This window comes from Balaenoptera ricei, chromosome 6, assembly GCF_028023285.1.
Source record: "Balaenoptera ricei isolate mBalRic1 chromosome 6, mBalRic1.hap2, whole genome shotgun sequence".
Lineage (NCBI taxonomy): Eukaryota > Metazoa > Chordata > Mammalia > Artiodactyla > Balaenopteridae > Balaenoptera > Balaenoptera ricei.
This window is the reverse complement of record NC_082644.1, coordinates 35,774,582-35,791,019: the sequence shown is the minus strand read 5'-3', so window position 1 is coordinate 35,791,019 and position 16,438 is coordinate 35,774,582. Positions and strand designations below refer to the sequence as shown.

General features: G+C 43.2%; 1 protein-coding gene across 1 annotated transcript in view; it reads right to left on the bottom strand.

Annotated features, from left to right (window-relative positions):
• The window catches only part of PTCH1 (patched 1), a 58,312-nt gene that overhangs the window by 37,314 nt on the left and 4,560 nt on the right, over nucleotides 1-16,438 (bottom strand). Inside the window, 1 exon segment of the mRNA XM_059924462.1 lies at nucleotides 1,214-1,403. Within this exon segment, the coding sequence (XP_059780445.1) occupies nucleotides 1,214-1,403 (190 nt within the window).

Below are 16,438 nucleotides of genomic sequence, written 5' to 3'. Positions count from 1 at the left end.
ATACTTTTTTTACTGGTAGATTATGTCCTTATTAACAGATAGTGTTCAAAATGAACTTTCCTGCTCTTAACCACAAATGCTATAAAGAACATTACCAGGTAGATTTGTTTCCCACTTTATATTCTTTTATTCTTGTCCTACAGAAATTATATCAAATATACTGATCAACAATTACCTCTACTATCCATCATCTATTATTATAGCGTTTTGTTATCCCTAGAAGAGTGCTATATAAGCCCAGGCCTTCCCAAGTGTATTAGGGAAATGAGTCTAATTTGAAAAAAGAGAAAATTAGGAAAGGTGGGGATGGGAACTCCAGGAAAAGAAAAAATATAAAACTCCTTCTAGACTGCTCTGTTTCATTGGTCTCTTTTTTCTCTCTTTTATTAGTCACCCAAAAGAACGTTCTGGACTTCACCCTCTTCCTTGTGGAACCTTCCCATCCATCCCTCAGTGCCCCGCTGAAATGCCACCTCTTTGCTAAGCTTTCTTTGATCAGTGCTGTTGAAAGTGACCCCTTTCTCTTGAACCCCAGAGCAATGCTGGTCGGCTCTCCTTCTTGACACTGGAGCACCTGTAGGAGGGACTGCCTGTGTTTTGGCTTTGTACATGCTTCTCTGTATTGTCTTTCCTCTCCTTAACTTAGGCTGTGGTGGTTTCATTCCAGAACTCTTCCTATGCTTTTAATACATCCACAGCATTGCTAAATTAGCTACAAAGCTAAAGGGTAGTGTTTGGTAAAGGTGTGTGAATCCACCTTACTCTGCCTACCTGTTCCCAGGAATTCACCACCGTGGTTCAACCCCCTATTTTTTGGTGACACATACCAACCATTAACATCTGTAATGAATACAAAGTAATGAGAAGTAACTTCTTTTCCTTTCTTATTCTTTGTGAGGTGACTAAAGGCAATTCAAAATGTAACTGTTCCAAAAACAGGTTAAGCAGTGAAACATCTTCAGAACGGTGGACAGCCATCCAAATGGCTGCTTGAAGGACCATACTCATTTGGGTATGGTGCCAAGATACTCACTGAAAATACATTATGAAGTAATGTAGTTCATATGTTACTAAACTTTAGAGACAAATCAAGATTTTTAAAAATCATTTCACGAGAAAACCGTTTGAACTAACACTTCTGCTGTATTTCCAGGGCAACTTTATTTGCTAGAACAAAGGGGTCTAAACCAGCAGCCTCTCCCCACCACCTTACCTGTTATACATATATACATGGACCCGGCTGGCCTGGAGCGCCGAGTCCAGGTGCTGTCGGAGTGCCTCCGTGGTCAGGACATTAGCACCGTCTTCCTTGGGGGTCTGAATCATGAGTTGAGGATTAAACATAGCCTCTTCTCCAATCTTCTGGCGAGTGTAATTTAATTCACGACTTACTCGCCCACCAACTGGTAAACATGTACAGGTTTCAATTAGAACAGCAAAATCCCCGCAAATTCACATTCTGTTATCTCACTAACAGGAGCAGGGTACACGATAAATGAACTCTGGTCACGGAAATGTATGGCTGATGTTTAAGGGGTAACATTCACACTTTATTATGATTGGCAATGTTAACTCTACCAATAACAAACATATAAAAAGTACTCACTAAACCTATTAACAATGGTCCTGCCTGTCACACACGCAAACCTAATGCGTGCGTGCTTTGTGCACCTTCTGACTAACACACCATATGTATAAAGGGGGAGGGGGAAGGAAAACTTGAGACACTTTTCCTTGCAGACCAGACCAAATACCCCTGTTACAATTTCTTTCACTTGTATAAACAATGTGCCCCTGCAGCACATTTCAAGATAAATGGCTTCAATTTACACTCTTCTCCTAAATAATCTGGCAAAGGTAACAAGGAAATGTTTCTCCTTGTTGGAAAAAGAAACAAGGAAAGGTGGCAAATGTGTATTTAGCACAAAACTTGCCAGGAGAAGATAAATAATGTGATTTATGTCAGATGCACAAGGGGAAATCCCACTTGAAAAGAACCAAATGTATCAGCCATGGCTGTCTTGGGAGGCCCTGGAACCTACTCTCTCAGACTCACCTGGTCAGCATCCAGAAAGCACAGGTGCCAGGTTCTGAGTCACCTGGGGGCGGGCTGCCTGTGTTCTGGAAGCTCTCCTGGTGATTCTGAACCGCTGCCCCAGCTTCTCCAGCAGGCAGCCAAAGCTGGGCATGAGAGAAGCCAGCACAACAAAGCACGAGTAATGCTGTTACTAAAAACTGCTTTTTTGTCTTCTTCCTCGGGTTCTAGGGTGTATTTCAATTAGGGTTTTAGAACACGCCAAGCTCAGGATGCTGCACTGTCTGGGACATATGGAGGGACAGGAGTTTTACTTCTCAACAGGGCCCTGATGGGAGCTGTGAAATGAAGCTCTGGAGAGGCTGCTTTGATTCAACGCGGCGAAGGGTAAGGGCTTTGAGGGAAGGCCCGCAGGGACAGCTAACAGAAGAGAATGCTCGAGCACCCTCACCCCTACTCACTCCAGTTCCAAAAGGCAATGTAAGCTGAATGTTTACTGAAAAGCAGGCCTTCAGCTCTATCTTTTAGAAAGAACCCTCAGGGATCATCTTAGCTTTCCCACGAGGAGAAATCCTTTTTCTTCAAGTTTAGTATTCAAGGACATAAACATTTGGTTTGAGCAAGTAAATAAGTACTGGGAACAGCGGGTTGTTTAGTTCTCTTGGCATATTTTATAAACAAGGGAGCAAGCTAAAAAGCAAATAATGCCCTCATTAGGAAAACTAGTCCAGATTCGCAGACTGGCAGAGTCATCTGTGCAGGTTCACGCAGATGGCCAAGGCCACCGTGGAGCTCTGTGAGGTGAGGTTGAACATACTGTGGTGTGTTGGAGAGAGAAGAGGAGGAGGGAGGGCAGGGGGAGGGGGAGGGGAAGGGAGGTGTAGGAGAAGAGAGAGGGAAATGATCATTGGCTATAAAAACTATTTAGATGCTGCAGAAAACTTTGGCAAATAGCCCAGGGAACTGCTGAGGCCCCTGTAATCAGTTTGAAGTTAAAGACCATAGGAAAAAATAGGAAACAACTTGCAACAGAGCATGAATTTACATAACGCCATAGGCCTTCTCAGGATGCTCCATAAAAGCTGCCTGCAGGCAGGGTCTGGCTCCTTCTGGCAGGAATCCCTATGTATTATGTCAACCAATTAGTGAACTGAATTATACTCAATCCACATTCTCTACAGACAGAAAAGCTGTTTGAGGCCCCCCCCCCCAAAAAAAGCCAATTATTAGTCCAGAGGTCACTCCTAAAAAGCTACAGAGTTGCACACCAAGGAGCTCCAAATAGGCTTTTCGAAGAAAAGCTCAACCCCTTCTTTTTTCTGGCTATCAGACATCAATGCCCCGTGCCTATCAATCATCTGTACCTGCCTCCTTAAGCACTGGCATAGCACGTGACTTCTCATGCTGCTTACAAAGTCGTAACGCCAGGTGAATTAAGACCATGAGGTAGAAACCACCACCACCAAAGCAGGACCATAGACCTCCCCGCGGCCCACTGACCCCCCCGGCCCTGCCCAGCAGAGCAGCTGCCTACAACTATAACCAATAAGGTGATGACCCAGGAGAGGAGTGCACACACAAATAAAAACCAAATGCAAGGTTCATGCTGCTAAGAACTAACTAAACTCTTCTAGACCAATCTCATAATGGTTCGATTAATTTACCCCAGGGGGTTTCAGAAATGATGTTATTTCCTACAAGATATAAAATGTACCTCAGGGATTCCATAATGTCAAGTTTTTAGAGTTTTTAAGATGTATATTTAAATAAACACCTATATTTTAATAAAGGGGTACATTTTTCACATCTCTAGAATTGAAAACCTTTTTGCTCTTCCACCTCTTTACGCTAGTGATAAATATGAATATTTTGCTAACGTGACAACCAGTTTCAACCAAGACAAGACTATTATCATTGGCAGATTTAGCAACTAGAGTTGAAGGACCCTGAATTCTAGTTTCCACAACCAGCTATGCTGTATCCTACTTTTGAGTACTGTTAAATTAGATTTACTTTTCCATATTACATGACCATATTTTATTTAACACTTCATCTTTTATAAACAAATATGAATGTTTCTGCAAAACTATTCAGTAACTTTTTTAAAAGTTTAGTTGATATCCACTTTCTTTGATAAATAGTTGTAACATGACTCATTCAGCCAGCAAGCATTTGTGGGGTTCATGCTATGTGCTGTGTATTGGGGTGTGTGGTAGATAAGACAGCTCCAAGAGGCTCGCTGGCCAGTGAAGCAAGCAGGCAGTACACAAGCAAACCAATGTGGTAGTTTCATGGCATGACAAGTGCTATGGAGGAAATCAAGGTGGCGATGTCATGTGAGTTACTGGGTGGTGGGGCAGGGGAAAGGGCACTTCAAATGGAGTTGCCAGGGAAGACCTAAAAGGAAGAGATATTTATGTTGACTCTGAAGAGCTGGGGAAACAGCATTCTGGCCAGAGGAACTAGCAACCACAAAGTCCTCAGGTTTGGCTTGCCACAGGGAGAGAAAGAAGGCAAGAGTGGCTGGAGCTTGGTGAGACCATAATCATGTCATTCACTTGGTTGCACTGGTAGACTTAGCTCCTTCTCAGGTGCACCTGTGTCATAAACTGCACAGCATTCATATGGTCCTACATCAGTATTACCCCAAGTCACTCTAGAACAAGCTACCAGGAACAGAAATCCTTTTGGACACAGTAATTTTACAGATTCACTGACTTTTGCGACTCTAGCAAATGCCTATCCTACATCACAGCTGAGTGATGGCCCCGAGCTGTTCCTTATCTTGCTGTCTTCCTTACCATGCAGGAGTGTGAAGCTATGGTCTCAGGAAGCCCTTTCAAGTACTGAAATTACAGGTGTGGTTTGGGGGAAATGGTTTGCTCCCTTTTCTTTACCATTTTCAAGGTCAAAGTCCTTTTTTAATTGAAAAATAATCTCATATTTATGAAATACTGCATAGTCATTTTTGACTACTGAGCAGAATGACCCGTAAGATCCAGCATTTGTGATATAGATGTAGGTATACAGCCATGTGAACAGTGGTTATTACTGTGCAGTGGTTTATGAATAATATTTACCCACTTTCCTTTTTGGGGTTTATCTCTATTTCTTAATCCTTCTGCAGTAAACACGTATAATTAAAGACTCCCATGTGACAAAAAGAGAAAAATACAAAAGGTACTTGACAGGCATCTGAATTAAAAACAAACTCAATGCAAAAATATTATACATCTCTATCATATTCTGAAGTCCTCTGATATTTTTTTCCTTCTTCCAAACTGAACAACTGTAACAACAAAATAACAACCAAGCTTTCTGAACAACACTCAGGAAAACTGTTACTTAGGATCCCGGACACAAAATAAACGTTTATATGTGTGTGGTGCTTTCCACTTGCAAAGCCCTTCACACTCATTATTTACTTATTTTTAAACATTTTGCTTACTGCTACTCCCCAGTCAAGATGGGGCAAGGTGGAATGGACAGGCAATGGGAACAGAGATCAGAAGACCTGGGTTCTGAGTTCCAGTCTTGCCACCCGAGGCACTGAAATTTGGGATACAGTTGAGTCTCAGTAACCTTCTCTGTCAAGTGGAATAAAAATGATACTACTAACCTCACAGGATGGTGTGAGCACTGACAATTATATGAAATTTCCCAAACCCTTAACCAGGAGCTGAGCAGGCAGCCATTCATTTATTTGTTTATTGCAGGGCATGTATCATCACCCTTATTTTACAGAGCAGGAAACAGCTGCAGAGTTTGGGTGACTTGCCCAAGGTTACCAGCTGATACTAGGTGGAATCAACCTTTAACTCTGAGCCCAACCTCAGGGCTGCTGTGCACCAGCTGAGATTATGAGTTCAGGAGCGCCAAATTACACATACCATAAGCTCACAGATAAGAGTTTTCAGAATGCACAAAAGTACTGCACAGGACAAATAACTGGTATCTTTATTTAAAGGACAACAATGTTACCTCTCAGATTTTTCACCACCACTGAAAAGATAGTTTTTTTTTTCCATAGGGCCCCATGGGCAGTAGAAGACAGGCCCCATTTCCCTCTGGTCCTCAGAGGTACCTGTCTTAGAGGGGGCAGAGAGATGAGGGCACACAGAGAACAAGTAGCCCTAACCCTCTTTACCTACAAATTCTGCCATTTTGTTTTCCAGAAATCTGAGGCTTAAACCAATTCTTTGAAAGAGGCAGGGTAAAAAGCATCACTTCTGCAAAAAAGCTCTTGATCAAGTTCTGCTGATCCTTTCCTCCGCAATCAAACTAAGTATAGTTTTCCAAGGTGAAGAGGGGCCAACATAGGTAGGAAACCATTCCGCTCAGGGGTCCATACCCCCAGGCCAATGACATTCCAATCCATGGTAGACACCAGACGGTCCCCATGATGTTCTGCTGGATTGTTCCTCAGCACAGCCTTTCACACAGAGCTTAATAAACATCTGTGGCATTCATGCAAAAAGCTTTTGGCAAAAGCTTATTGTGATTCACATAAAGATGTTCTGAAGGACCAACCAAAGTGTTTTTCACAATAAATTCCAAGTCCTTTCAGGGAGGCACTGTCCGCTGCCCACTCACCTCGGTGCACACTCAGTGTGTCGGATGAATAAGTGAATGAACAGCCTCAATACAGAGCCTTGGGAACAGGCAGTCATCTGTATAAGATATTAATTCTCCCCAAAGCCTCAAAAGTCAATCAGTCAAAACAAATGACCCTTTCAGCCTGAAAAGTACCCACTCAGAGTCCAATTAGGAAAATGGGGTCTGTGTATATGCAAGTGGGGCATTTGCATTTGATTAATCCCATGAATTATCTAACAGCCTCTAGACAGATTTTCCCCCCCTTTAGTTGCTTCAGGTCCTTCTTTCAATCTTGTGATTAGTTATTGTGAGCATGAAAAAGTGCAAATCTCTAAAAGGGTGTAACTGTAAAATTATTAGCACCAGCTCATTTTCTAAACTGAAAAAAATGAAGATTCAGTAATTTGGGCAATTGGCTGAGAACTCCTGGGCTGTGAGTTTTAGTCACTCTTCCACCCATCTCTTTTATTCATGACTAGCCAACTGCTGCTTAAGCTTCTGGGCTGTTTTTCTCCTGGTGGGATTGTGCCCTTGGGCGTTGCCATGGGAAAATGCTAGAATCATATAGCCCAAAGAGAATCTGTCTTCATGAAGTGAGGCCAGCGCAATGAAGACAGCAAAAACAAGAGCAGGACAGACACACTGCGACGCCTCCCCAGGGACTGTGAGGGGGGAGGAGGAGGGCCAAGTGCAGTGGCAGTAGCGGCTCTGAGCATGTGCCTGCTACTAGCCCCCGCACCAGCTGTTTGCGGTACCATCTGTTCCCACCCGGGCTGCTTCCTCTGAACGGCGTTCCCCGAAGCCGCCCGCTCGCCCCGTCGGACACGATCAGGTCAGCCCAGCACTCTGTCCACACTGGACCTGCTGCCTGCCACAGCTCCCCCGACCCAGTATTTCTCACAGGGCCACCAGCTCCCAACATGACACTGCATCTGTCAGGAGGCCCATTCTTCACTGGTCACTTGCTACTGTGGCAAATCAGGGCTGGGGTCAACCCCACCTATGACAGGCTGAGTGAAGTCAAGCCTGCAGACCCCAGGATGTTCCTGGTTTCCAGCAGAATGTGGCAGCGTAGAGCTCGGCTCTATCCCTAACTGCATACTTGCCCCGCTGTGAACTGTCCCAGGTCCTACCGTGATTTCACCCAATTGCTCAAGTGCTACGGGCAAGCAGACGCAAACCCCAGTCCTATCCTTCAGCAGGAGCTGAGCAAGCCCAGGAGGGTCTGACACAGAGCAGCATGCTTGCTCAGAGGCAATGCTGGACCAGGAAGCAGAACCCAGGGACCAAAGACAGCATGTTGTTATCAAGTTCTAAGTTCTTAGTGAAGGCCTCCTAATGTCTTCATAAGGACACAAAACAACTGAACAACAACAAAACCAAATGCTTGCAAAGCTGTGGGCTCTCTATCTAGTAGTCAGGCTGTTGCATGACATTAACCCCGGTTCCCTTCTCCCAGCTTCTGTGGGGCGGATATCACCTCTCTGCTCTGAACAGTCTTCTTGCCATGATCCAGCCTGGGCCTCTTTTCACTGGCCTCCTACTTGAGTGGCCTGGGGAGCGGGGAGACAATGTGAGTCCCCACCTTCGCATACAGGCTCCCTGGCCCCTGCGGAACTCCATGCTGGCCCGATTTATCTCCCGCACCGACCCTTCCCTCTGCATCTGTGTGGGGAGACGCACGTCACTGGTCACTTGGGGCCACTTTCATGATTGTGTGGCCATCAGGATTAGCTGGATTAGGGGCTGATGCATAAGGACCCCCTGGTGCTGTGAGGAAGTTTCGTCACTAGGTCAGCATGGTGTGAACTATGTTCTGTCACCACCACCACTCCTTATGGCCACCAACCGAAGAAAAGTGGGGGTGGGGGGAGGGTGGCAGAAAAAATGCTTCCAGAGCAAAAATGCATGAACTCCTCATAGCAATAAATTCCCCCATCATGCATTTCGAAGGACATGAACGATTGAAGACTGTCTCCCTTTTAAACAAGAAACCTACAGGATTCTTTTCTTACCCATAAAGAATTTCATGGGTCTGAGAGTGGCGGTAGGTGGAATGGTAAGCATAGCTGCCATAAGACACAAGGGAACTTCTATTCTAGCCCTTTGCTAAAACCAGTCAAGCAGCTCGGGAAGAGAGTCAAACTGTTGGAACCTTATTATGTTCAAGGCGAACTAACACCTCCACAATGGTCAATTCTCATTCTTCTAAAGATGCTTGCACTAGCTCACCTAAGGGGGATTCCCCTGTTTAATTAGAAGGAAAACAATATGGACAGGAGTAGTGGAGGGAATGGGAGGGGGGCAGGGGGAACAAGAGGATGGGGAGAAAACCAGAGGCACAACTCTTAACTCCTTTTAAAAATTCACCGACTGAAAGTTTTCCTCCCAGGAAATCATTTGGCCCATTCACCTACCCAAACCTCCCATCCTGGCCGCCACTCATGTGGACCCTGCATGAAGTAAACACAATTTGTAGAGAAAGTAATGGGATTTCTGCAAGTGTGTGTGAGTGAGTGAGTGTGTGTGTGTGTGTGTGTGTGTTTTATAGAATAGTCCCTCTTGCACAGAACCGGGCTGTTCCATCAAAGCCGTATCTGTTATATTTCTGTCTTTCTCTTCTGTTTGGCGTATTCACCAACAAGAGAAAAGGAGGTAAGCTTTGGCGGCCCTGACCTGCAGCTGGAACACAATACTTTCGCACAGCCCTGCCGACCCCTGACATAAATTTTACACCGCAGCTGGCATTTACACACTCAGCATTACCATATGTATAGCTGCTCGGTGCTAATTATGCTAATCACCTGTCTAACTCGCTGCTGCGAAAAATGGTTGTATTTAGCAGTCCAGTGCCTACCAATGCAGCTTACTGTGTGGCTGAAATGTACATTCAGACGGCCCTGAATGGCAAGATTTTTCCACGTTGCTGGCTACATTCAGGCCTCAGAAAAATTTATTCAAGTCAACTGGTTTCGGTCCGCAACAAAAAAGTTACGAGAAAAAAGTGAGTGTGTTCTTGCCCTAACATTCTGGATCTGCTTGCAAGCAAAATGATAAATCAATTGGTGTGGGAAACAAAAAGGGAGAGAGATTTCTTTTGGGAGCCATGTGAAACTGTAGCCTATTTAAAAAAAAAAAAAAGAAAAAAAAAGGGTCATCCTATTCCCCAAATCTCTAGAAAGAGCAGTTAATAGATATTTAGCCCTAATCCCAATTCTCTCAAATTGCAAGCTTTGTTTGCAATTAAGCAAGGTATTAAACATGTGCAGTTTTTTTTCTGGATCACGTGTGACAAAAATGATGGTATCGTTTTTTAACTTATTACAACACTGTATGAACCTCATGGGGAAAAAATCAGGTAAGAGGAAAGAAATAATGTCTTAGGTAGTCTGGGAAAATTATTTCGTTACTTTATCTTTCAGAAAGCTTCTACTTAAAAAGACACTGTGTGATATTTACATCTATTTTGTGAAGTTTTCTGGCTTCTCCACTAAAGGAGCAAAAGAAATCAAGGGAATAGGGGTGGGGAAGATGGGAGAATTCAATATAAGAAAAAATATGGTTGGGGAGGGATGGAGGGAGGGAGGGAGGGAGGGAGAGAGTAAAAAAGTCTACATTTTCCTTAACCTCAAAATTCCAGTTTTTATCATCAATGTTTCTTAAAGCAATTTTCTCAGATCATTCTATAGAATGGATTTCTAAAATCAAGATAATATTATTACAGGTTGTTTTAACAATTCCCCAAGTCCAAACTGAAACCCCATTTCCTCCTAACTCACAAAATACTTCCCTATTAATTTTTAAAAACCCTGAATCTAGTCATCGTAAGGAATGCTTAGTATTTGATTATTTGGGTGTACAGATATGTCTAGGCATTCCAATTTCCACAGCACATAAGACACATTCTACTGGAGGGATGGCCCAAAGTGCTTAGTTACTTTCTCACCTCCAAATGATTATCATTAGATTCTTTATTTAAATTTAGAAACTGGAAGCAAACTGGAAGGCCATTCATTTTGCAGCGTAACTTGGGTTACCACCCTCCCCCCAATGCTACAGAACACCAGAGCAGCTTTGTGATAAATCTCAGGTTTACACACAGAAGGTGTACCGACCCAGCAGGAAGGGGCTGTGAAAGAAGCTGGCCTCTCCTTGCCTTGCTTCACTCAGCTTTCAATTTAACTCACAGCTGATAAAAAGGGTGCTGCTCATAGTAACTTGAAGATGCCACTATGAAGACAACAGCTTTCTTCCTGTCAGCTCACCCCACCATTCTGTTCTACTTTTTATAAACTTATCTGACCCAATGAAGCAACATTATCCAAGCCACATCTTGCTCTCTTTGGCATCCCAATTCAAGTTGCTTTTCCTTGCCCGTCCAAAGTATTAATTCAACTGGGTTTTTGTAGTTTCAAATCTTGACTATGCAGCCAAAAATACAAACGACCCGATCACTACTGGGCTCAATGCAGAGGGCTTACTCCTCTCATTCCCTCTCAATCTCCTGCTCTTCTTAAACAGAAGATGGACCACCCTGCCTCATGGCACAGAGCAGTGTTTACATTGCAGTACTTGACTGTGTAATACATCTGGCATTTTTGGGCAGGATTCCTGAGCTAGGGGCCAGAAGCCCTTAAGCAATGATTTAAGGGGAAAAAATCATGCATATTTACTTAACAAAGCCCACTTCCAGTTCCTTTTGCTTACTTTCATACATGTTTCATCAATAACTGAAGACTATCTTGGTTGATAAACTGGGGAAGTCTACTGTTTTTCATTTATTTTAACTATAATAAATAAAGCTTGTGCTGCGGTATGGAGACTTGCTTCTCACTAGCCTTGCCTTCATAGCCAGTTTTGGGACCCACAGGCAGTGTGGATTATTTGGGCCAACTCACACCTGGGTTTCTGGATTAGTAATAAGGCCCTGCCTCCACATTATAAATCTCTCCAACAACAAACTTGTCACTCATTAGCAGGTACCTGACTGCCCACCAACAATACAGTTTCCTTAACACATGACAGCTGTTTTTCCAACTATGCTCTAAACCCCCAATACAACAAAATGGTCACAGTCTTGAAGGAACTGAGGACAGGATGCATATTTCTGTACACACAACTCCTAAAAATCTCCACAATGGTCAAGCAGTTTCTCAATGGCAGCATTCTAATGATTTGAAAAGCTTATTTCTTCTGTCAAACTTAAAGATATATGTAGAAAAACTGAGATATTGCAGTGTAAAGGAAACAACAATCCTAAATCCAGTTTAAGAGGGAAAAAAAATCTAAGAAGTATCACCATAAAGCACCTAAATTCAGAGTTTGGAAGCAAAGAGTAATAAAAGTGTTTATATTTTGGTGACCCTGATGATATCTCCGTAGTCAAGGGAGGTTTCCACTGAGGAAATCCCAAGGAGCTTCCTTCCTCCTGGACTGCCAGAAACGCCTTCGTGAGCAAAGCTGTCTGCTTTCTGGGATGTCAACCGAGATTTCTCATGTGGATGGACCATCTAATACTGTAGCATCTGCCAAAATTTGGATGTGGAAACCTGTCCTCTTCCATCTCAATCTAAGCTCCATGTTCCCTTAGGTGTTGATGTGGGTTTCACCCAGGGAAAGCCTGAAGGTGGAACACCTGGGCTGGAATGTCACGGTGCACGTTTCACTTACCATCTCAGAAATGCTATGGGGCCCAATTCTTCCACATTTCATATGGCACATTAAGCACAGGGGACCGAGACTTGTTTCACAGTCCACATGTCAATGGATTCTAAAGTTACCTCAAAAGCTCATTAAAATGCTATGACTCTTCAATAGGGGAAGCACATCTGCTGATAAGACCCCATCAAAGAGTATGGTCTTGAAACAAACCCTCACCAACCTAAGAACCCCAAGGATACAAATGGCAGCTCTGCATCTAGAATCTCCTACAGCTGATCTGAAATAATACATTTACTAATTTCTTTCTGTCAGTTTGTGATTAACCAGATTTACTACCATTTCAGATTTCACACTAGTAACTCCAGAGATCCACTGCGAGGAAATGATTTGGGCAGTTTATGAATAGGTGGGTAGAGGGAAGGGTGGGAGGCAGAGGGAGAGAAGAGAGGAGGGGAGGTGAGCAAAGGGATATAGGTGAAGAAGGAGGGAGGAGGGAAGGAGAATGGAGAAAAGGTTCTGGGAACAGATGAGCAGCAAAGGAGATAACAGTATTATAATAATAGAATCATACAGGTATGGTGATTATTTAGGGATGTCTCACATAGCAGGAATTCCCTCAACTTTTTTTTTTTCAAAATAGTGTCAAAACAGTGCTAAGTTAAAATACTGTATTTCTGCAAAGTGGCTTCTATTAAATCTGGTCTCCTTTCAAATAATTTTAAATATTTCCATACTTGTTTTAAAAGCCAAAAAAATTTTTTTTAAAATAAAACAACCCCCTCCTCTCAACCAGTTGAATAGACTACTCCTCAGGGGCTAAATCTGGGCAGACTGTTGGCATGGACAAAGTGTGTGTGAGGGGGGGGAGCCATATAAATGGCCCCTTCCATTGCATAATTGTGACCCCCCCAATAAGAGAAGGAGGGCAGACAAGTTACAGCTCAGCCCAAGTGGACAGAGCTCCAGGGGTCACAGGGAGGTCAACTTTGAAGGAGAAATCCCAATGAAATATAAACATGGCATTGTGGAAACCAGACAAATCTCCCATAGCTTGTCCAGCCTGCGTTAATCTCGCCATCAGCTGTGGCGCATAATCCAAACAAACCGATCCGGCAGTTCATACATCTGGAAACTGTCATCTTCTGGAGCCTCCAAGCAGCGTTCCGTGTATCTGAAACACCCCATCACCCAACCTGACTTCTAAACTTGTCGGCAGGCAGCAAAGAGATACGATGATTCACAGGGTCAACTACCCTGGGAAGAAGGCATCTGAGGCTATTTGTTATTTTTAAAGCAATTATTGTTGGGCATTAATTGTTTGATCATTTTTCTCCAGGTATGAAAGATATGCCACAATTGCTTCCACCTGTATATATGTGTCCACTATCAGAATCTAATCAATACCTATCTAAAAAACATATTCTTGATTTTAAAAAGTGCCTAGGCGACCAAGGAGCAGAAAGGAGCTTCCGCATCTCATTCTTTTTGTCCCTTGTGAAATGCCCAAAACCCCAAACTGACAGCCCCAGAAAGCAGAAACTGGGTGATAACCTTGGAAAGGGCAGTAAGAGCAGAGCCCACGCACCGCCTGTCTGGCTGATGTGCCTCAGTCCCTCGCTGTCTCTTTGGTTCTGCTGCATAAGAGCACCTGGGGAAAAGTGGTGTGTGACAGGAACATCTGGAGAACTAGACCACCAAAGAGCCAATGTGCTACGTGGGCTTCGGAAAGGAGCTGTTATTGCAGTATGAACAAAGTCCAGTGGTGTCTTTTATTGCTTTTTACAAAGTCATGTTCATGCTAAAAAACCTTCAGTCTACTGTGTTTGAAATGCACCGAGGTCTATCTGCAAAATTAAGTTACCTGAAGGAAAAGGAAAAAAAAGTATTTGAATATAACACTTCTCCTTTCTTCTATGCCTACCCCCACCCACTCTCTCTCAACTTCATGATGTTTTTATTTGCTATGTAATGTAATTCTAAGAATAATCAAAAATTTAAATTATTTGCATGAAAAAAGTTAGTTACCTGGTTCAGTAAATACCGGGATGGGGAGGGAGGGTTATCTTGAAAATAAAACTTTTGCATTTATAGCAATGTTTTAGCAGCCACAACTCTGTCATAATAAAAGCCTTCCATCTGCACAGCATGGGGCTTCCAATTGAAATCTATTATCTAAACCAGTGGTTCTCAATTGGGGCAATTTTGCACTGCCCCCCCCCCCCCAAAACACGTTTGACAATGACTAGAAACATGTTGTCACAACTGGGAGAGTGCTACTGGCATCTAGTGGGTAGAATCCAGGGATGCTACTAAACATCCTACAATGCACAGGACAGCTCCCACAACAGAGAATTATCCAGCCCAAAATGCCAATAGTGAGAAACCTTGCTCTAAACTGAAAAGGATGGTGAAGCTCAATTAATCTCCTCTAACTGCCTGACTTAGAGCCAAGAACAGCCAAGAACACCAAAGGCTTATGTTAGCAACTACAAACTCTAGCTACAAACTCGAGAGCACTTAGAAACATCAAGCAAGCATTTTTTAAAAAAAACTTTCCATTTCCCTTAAAAAAAAAAAAATCAGTCACAATTTGTGTCCTCTCTTGATACTGGCCTCCAGAGATGTTAATAACCAAACACAAGGCAATATGGATTCATTTCAAGGCTGTTATTTTTTGCAGTAAAGGAGGCTGGGGGCTGAGCAAGCTTTGAGAAAAAAACCAAAAAGCTCAAAAAGATAAATGAACGTTCTGTCACTGGAGAATCATGACAACAAACTTGTGTCTGAGAGAGGGCTGGAGTGGGGGGAGGATATTAAGTGAGACAGAAGCATAAAAGTGCTAAGCAAAAATGAAAAGCCAACAGAGAAATGGGCAAGGTTAAAAAGAAGGCATTTCCCTTCTGTGCCCGAAAGGATGAGAAGCACTCTGGTACCAGGCAGGGCGCTGGAGGCCAAATACACCAGTGTAAATCTTGAGGCAGGCAAAGAATGGCTAAAAGGAAGAGCTGGCAGCCCCCTCAGCCAAACACCCTGCACACATCAGAGAACTTCCTGGACCTTCCAAGCCTCAAGGCTTTCCACATCAAACCTGATGCCCCAACCAAACGCAAGCACTGGGAGTTCTCCCAGAGGCCACACCCCTGTCCTCTGTGCCTTTGCCCAGGCTGTTCCTTTGGCCTGGAATGCCCCACCACCCTCACCTCTCCAGCCCTGGTCCTGACTCAGTCACTCTCCCTCAGGGCTGTCCTGGAAGGTGACCCTGCCATCCTGCCACTTGTCTGTGTGTCCGCTGGGTAGAAGTCCTCTGAATGTATCTGAGTATAGATGTACACAGTGGCCTTTGTGTTTGTGTATATGTATGTCAATTTTTTACCCACAGGAGAAATAACATTTTCCAAACTGTCCCTCAGCATTCTCTCCCCTTAAAATCTCTTATGCTTTCCTTTCTTCTGTTGCTTTTTAACTAAGAAAGTATGCAACCTCTATTCATTTGGTTTATTTAGTGTAGCAACCACACTTGCTTATGTCCAGAACATTTGCAGTCTCTATTAAGAAAAGACCATCTAACAGACTTCTTTGCTGATAGTGACGAAGAATTTATCTAAGACATTAAAGTACACAATTAACCTAAATTCCACGTTGCTTCTCATTCTACTCTACTAAAGTCTAGGATAGCAGAGCATTCTTACTCTGAAAAGTAAATGCTTCCACTAGTTGCTGTTGACATGAACACTAAGCTCACTATGTCAGGAACAAGACTTCCTCATTTTTACCTCTACTTTGAATTTAAATTAAAATTATAAAATGGTATGGTGGCCTCCCTGGTTGGGTTTACTTGCATTTATGAAACTGTTGCTTCTTCTACATGGGAAGAATCTAGCATGCAATGAATGAATGAGAAATCAAGGTCAAGGCAACAGGAGACCAGGTTGACTTAAGTCACTAGTAGGCTAAGTGGACATGGAGACATAGAGGATCCATAGTTTCTCATTTGTAAAATGGGACAATGATTCACTTGCATGTTAAAAATATTACACAAGTTATCAGGTTATAAAAATAAAGATAATAATAGATAGCTACTTTACTGAGTGGTAAGGCATGTAATAATATATAATAAATGGTAAGGGTAGTTGCTCAACAAGTGAT